Genomic DNA, 5967 nt, shown 5'->3' with positions numbered 1-5967 from the left:
TAAAATACATTTGAATTCTATTTAAAAATAATTATTATTAATAGGATAATTAAAATTAATAATAAACAATAAAAATTATTAAAAATAATAAAATAAAACATGTGCATTCCATATAAAATTAATTAAAATAATAAAACTATCAATGACTTAATTAAAAATGTCATAAAACTTTTTCTTAGTAGAGATGATCATTTGTAACTTAGCCTAACCTAGCTAGACCTATAGGGATGATAGTTTTTTCCGTCTCTATCAAGTAATTGGCTTCCTCAACCTCATGGGATTGAAGATGCATTAGCAATGATGGGGGCGGGGATAGGAATTAATAGTGATACTTGACCGGGACTAAAAATATTAAAAACCAAAAAATAATGTATGCATGGGTTCTACTCAATTTGATTCAATCTAATTATGAATTATGAATGTCACATTTCTTGTAATTTGGCGAGTTGGATCAGGTTGAGGATCGTCACTAAAATAAAAATTAATTATTTTAAATAACATAGCATTATCGGTTTCTACTGTTTCACTTTCCTTTGATAAATCCCGTAGATCACACGGGTGCCCGCTAGTTATAGAATAATACGAAATAATAGACCCGAAGCCATTCTTTTTTTTTGTAATTTTTGTTTATCTATATTATATTTTCAACTAGCTCTGTTGCTGCTCCATATAGTGAGTGACACATTGATCATTTAAATATTTTATATAACAGACTAACAGTGGCTCTGAGAATTCAGATGGTTAAGACTTTCAGATGGATTCCCTGGCTAGTCTCCTTTTTAACAACAGATACAATACAATCAACAAATACCATAGAGAGAGAGAAGATAAGACGACGATCAGTAGTTGAGTTCAATCGGCTGCAGGTCCACTACAATCCCATATCAATCTCATCATATTTTATTTATTAATTTATTCATTAAATCGAGCAAAAAGTGTCGCCTTCTTCCTCTTATAAGTCGACACTTCAATTCCCGATTTTTGCTCTTGATTGGTTCTGTGAGTGTGAGTTTGGTTGAAGCTCCTCCTTTTCTCTTCTCCATCATTCTTTGTTCATTTCTCTCTCGCCAGGCTAAAAGCAAATCAATAAATAACATACACAATGAAGATCCAGTGCGACGTTTGTAATCAAGATGAAGCCTCCCTGTTCTGCTCCGCTGACGAGGCTGCTCTCTGCGATGGCTGTGACCGACGCGTCCACCACGCCAATAAGCTCGCCGGCAAACACCTACGCTTTTCTCTCCTCCATCCTTCCTTCAAAGAAACCCCTCGTTGCGACGTCTGCCAGGTTCCCTCTCTCTCTCTCTCTCTCTGCTCTCAAATTTCCAGAGCTTTACATTGTTCGTTTAATTATTTTTCTTCCCTTTCTGTTCTTGTAGGAGAGGCGCGCCTTTCTGTTCTGTCAGGAGGACAGAGCTATTCTATGCAGAGAGTGTGACCTTCCCATTCACACGGCCAACGAACAGACCAAAAAACACAACAGGTTTCTCCTAACCGGCGTGAAGCTTTCTCCCTCCTCATCTCTCTATTCCACCACCAACTCATCCATCAATGATGTCTGTGATTCTGTGAAAGATAAACTAAACAACTCAAAGCTTTACTTGAAAAAGAAATCCGTGCCGCTTTGTTCTGGAGCGGTTGTTCATCCTACACCGCCAGTAGTTGAGAAACCGTCACCTCCACCACCGCCACCGCCACCAACAACTACTGCTACTATTACGACTCACAAGTCTGATGATCATCCGGCAAGCGGAGGGGGATCGACCAGTAGCATATCGGAGTACTTGATAAAGATGTTGCCGGGATGGCAAGTCGAGGACTTTCTTGACTCCTACTCTGCTCCCCATGGTTTCTGTAAGGTTTGCACTGTGCACCGTTTTTCTTTCCCCTCCAGAAGACCCAACTGGGTAAAAGAGAAAATAAATGAAATCTAAACCTGTTTTTTTTGTTGATTGTTGGTTTCATTTCAGGGTGATGATCTATCTCCGTTTCAAATTCAGGATATGGATCTCGAAAACAGTTGGAGCTTCGCTGCTCAAGATATAACGATCTGCGTACCTCAAGTGCCACAAGCCTCAACCACTCCTTACTGCTTACCCAACGAAATCAACTTTGAAAATGGATTTAAGGAGGCAAGCAATCAAAAGACTGCTGCAAACAAACGGTGGAGAGACGATGGTGGTTTTACAGTCCCCCAAATTAGCCCGCCGTCCTGCAAGAGATCTACACATTTTTGGTAGAAAAATCATTCAAATAAGACAAGTTTAATATATCTCTGCGCCATTTTGATGATTTCGTGAGTCCTGATATTTCAAATTTCAATCCACTTTCTTGTTTCTTTTTTCCGTCCCCCTCACGAAACTAGGTTAGATCCTCTGTTTCACTGTGTTCGGTGTGCTCTGTACCATGTAGGTTTGTTTCATTTCCTCTCTTTGCTTTGGATTTGGAATGGAAATCTGTAAATATCAATACGTAACAGCTTTTCATCCCTGTACTTAATCTGGTGAGCAATATAGATACAGGGAATGCAAGTACGTTTCTTCAAATGTAGTTCCAGGAATAGAAGGCAATAAAGCGGAACTCTTTTTGAGCTCTGGGGTGGATTTAGTGAGAGAGAGAGAGTTTCTTGAACCAGTTTTATGGAATCTGTTTCATTCGTTGATTCGTGGGAAGGGAGTTGTACCAACTACCAACCATCGTCGTAAGCAATTCTTAAAATGGGAATTTTGTTTGAATTCTTCTTCTCCGGTCTCAGGGAAGAGTGAAAGGGAGGAGAGCGGGCCACTATACGCTGTCTTTTCATGTATCTTCATTGATCATTCATTCATTCAGTATTGCCGCATCACCCTTCAATTTTCAATTCTTGTTTGGTCTAAAATACCCTTACAGAAACACAGAGTCCATGAAAATCCAATTTGCAGTACTACTCATCACTCCCCAGAGACATGTTTTCATGCCTGCCTAAGAAGGTTTCATTTATTTCCCAATATTCAAAGAATAGACAAAGAAAAAGAAATATGCTTCACATCTTTGAGGTTGATTAATATTTCTCTTGCTTTCATACTCTTCTTCTTTACATTTCTTTGATTTTTGGATTCTAGTATAAAGGAGATAGGACGAATTGAGAATCTTTCTTATTGCTCAGACAGTCGAAGGACGCATTGAATTTTTGGCAGACGTATGTTTTTTTGTGCGTCTGTTGTGTCTTTCTGTGCGAGATTAAAAAGCGAAAAACGTGGGATACTTTATTTGAAACTTCTCGAAATCAGTTCAAAATAGATTTTTCGCATCTTTTTGATGCATTATTTTTTGGCGATTAAATCTTCTGCAAATCAAACAGGAATAAATAAAAAATCGCTCTTCTCAGTTTATAAACAGCCCAAAATCCACGCAAAAAAACGTATCAATGGGGCCCTCAGATTTTGTTTTCTTTTCCTTCAATCTTGTCTATGTTGGCTGGTTCTGTTCTCTTCACTCCTAAATTTATTACCAATACAAAAATTGTTAATAAATAATGTGAGGTAGTGGTACATGAATAATATATTTTTTATATTTAGATGCTAATTAAAGAATCATCACGCATTCACGCTAGCACCAACTTGTCAGTTTGGTGTTTTAATTTATATCAAAGCAAATTAATATTAATTGCCTGTTCTATAAAATATAAACCATGCCGGTAGTTGGTTTGTTTTTTGTTATGCCCACCATCAAAGTGTAAGTGGGATTCATATTCATCTTTGTAGTGGAGATCGCCGCTTTGAGAAGCATAAAAAGGCAGCCAACTCAAATGTTTAAGATATATGGCCAAACCAGATCAATCGTCACATTGGAGATCTATTCGAAATTGTAACTGCTTTGGCCACCGATTTTTTGGTTAGTGGTTTAATCGTTCGGTTGAAATGGATGATCTGATAGAAAAAATCATTCTCTGGGTCAAATGGGTTGATGATTTCATTGTCCAAAAGTAGGTTACTGATTAAATCAACAATTTTTAGTAAAGGAACGGTTTTGGAGTGAAACGAAACCAATTATCTAAATGGTTTTTAGGTTGAATGGTCCGATCATCTATGGTCCTGAGAGGTCTCTCTGCATGCATGGGCTATCTACGATACAATACATCTAGTGGAAGTGGCATAAGAAATTAGCCAATTCCTTTGAATCTGATGGAATAAAAAATAAAAACAATCAAACACAGTAGTTTTTACTTTTTAACTAGTTCACATCTGCGCCCCACAATATTTCACAACACATCCCGACCTTGTATTGGGAACATCTCCCAACGATGTTTCATCATCTCTCGACCTAATCATCGGGAGATGTACCCAATACAAGATTGGGATGTGTTGTGGGGCACAAATGTGAACTGACTTTTAACATAATTCAGTTAGAGGTGTAAATTGGGTTGTGCCGCTCGGCCCGGCATGCGAGCTGTGCCAAGCCTAGCACGATGGTCCGTGTTGTGCTAGGCCTAGGGTTTTAGGTCCGCGGACCGTGCCAACTGCGGCCTATGTGCCAGCACGGCTTAGCCCGTGACTGGCCCAACACAACCCATATATACTATTTATATATTAATATATATAATATAATATATTATATTTATATATATTATATATTATATATTATATATTATATATTATATAAATTATAATTATATAATAATATATAATATATAATATATTAATAAAATAAATGATTATTTTCAATTTTATTATACTAATTTATTTAACTAGTGTATATATAAACAATTATAATATTTTATACATCAAAATTCATATAAAATTAAAATTTTAAGTTTTTTTAATTCTTTAAATAAATAAGCAAAAATAACTTTGACCCAATCCATAGCCTAACTTTGGCCAAACTTAGCCCACGGACCAACCCAATCCATGGCACGGGCCCACACAGCTTGGGTCATTTGCCATGTCGGGCCGATCATCAAACTATTCACTAGGGAGGGCGGCACGGGCCACTATACACCTTTAAATTCAGTGTGGTTCTTTCTAGCCAAACTTATGACTTGCCAAATTGAGCGGAGCTCTCCTCTGTTACAGCGGTGGTCTAATAAAGAATTCTTCTTTTATTTTTGGTACAAGTGCATCCGAAAGTGAAGTGGGGGGCACAATTGGCCGAGGAGTCGATCAAATCAGATGTATGCATGTATGCAACCTGCAGTATGATTGGAGATTGCAGATTGGCCCATCCTCACCCATAACTCTTGAATTGTCTCGAGCAGTCTGAAACCTGGGTGGGCGGTGGGGCATCTTCCATTGGGGTCACGGTGATAGTCACTGGACCCAATTTAATTTCACGTCCACTGTACTTTATACTAATGAAATTAAGGCAAGTTTGGGAGTATTTGTCTGAAAAATAGGTGTTTGTTTTATTAAGATCATGTTTGGGAGTATTTAAGTTAAAATTAAGTGTTTAAATATAAGTGTTTATTCAAATAAGTATTTATTTGTATTTGGTATCTAACTTTTTGTATTGGGTGTTTGAGAATTTTTTCTCTCGTAAGCACTTGAATAAGCATTTGTGATTATTTTGTTCTTTATTTTCTTTTTAAATTTTCAAAATATATCCTTTGAAAAAACTTTCATTAAATTACTTTTATAAAAACACTTTTATGGAGTAGTTTTATAAAAACATTTTTATGAAAGTACTTTTATAAAAACACTTTTACGAAAGTACTTTTATAAAAACACTTACGAACATACTTTTACAAAAACATTTTTATGAAAGTACTTTTTACTTTTATAAAGTGCTTTCATAAAAGTATTTTTGTATAAGTGCTTTCATAAAAGTACTTTTATAAAATTCAACTAGGGTAATTTTGGAAGAAAAAAGTTGAATAAGTGCTTATTATATAAGCACTTAAAAAAAGCTGGAAATTTGGGCTTAAAAAATAAGCCCTTATTTTTACAATAAGCACTTATTTAAGGCATATTTTCCAAATACCAATAAGCTCTT

General features: G+C 36.2%; 1 protein-coding gene across 2 annotated transcripts; it reads left to right on the top strand.

Moving 5' to 3' along the window:
- The first annotated feature begins 741 nt into the window (after window positions 1-741).
- On the top strand, window positions 742-2496 carry LOC104602018 (B-box zinc finger protein 20-like). Of its 2 annotated transcripts, XM_088890523.1 has the most exons (4): window positions 742-866; window positions 1072-1288; window positions 1380-1859; window positions 1971-2496. In XM_088890523.1, exons 2-4 carry the CDS (start codon window positions 1103-1105, stop codon window positions 2238-2240), a joined length of 936 nt encoding a protein of 311 aa, XP_088746649.1. In that variant the 5' UTR covers window positions 742-866; window positions 1072-1102; the 3' UTR covers window positions 2241-2496. The 2 variants fall into 2 exon arrangements, with proteins under 2 accessions (XP_088746649.1, XP_010263858.1); XM_010265556.3 differs by lacking the exon at window positions 742-866 and having other exon boundaries at window positions 954-1288.
- Window positions 2497-5967: the final 3471 nt, after the last annotated feature.

The sequence above is a fragment of the Nelumbo nucifera genome, chromosome 6, assembly GCF_055504915.1.
Source record: "Nelumbo nucifera cultivar China Antique chromosome 6, China Antique-T2T, whole genome shotgun sequence".
NCBI lineage: Eukaryota > Viridiplantae > Streptophyta > Magnoliopsida > Proteales > Nelumbonaceae > Nelumbo > Nelumbo nucifera.
The sequence above is the reverse complement of the archived record's forward strand: the minus strand, read 5'-3'. Positions and strand labels throughout refer to the sequence as shown.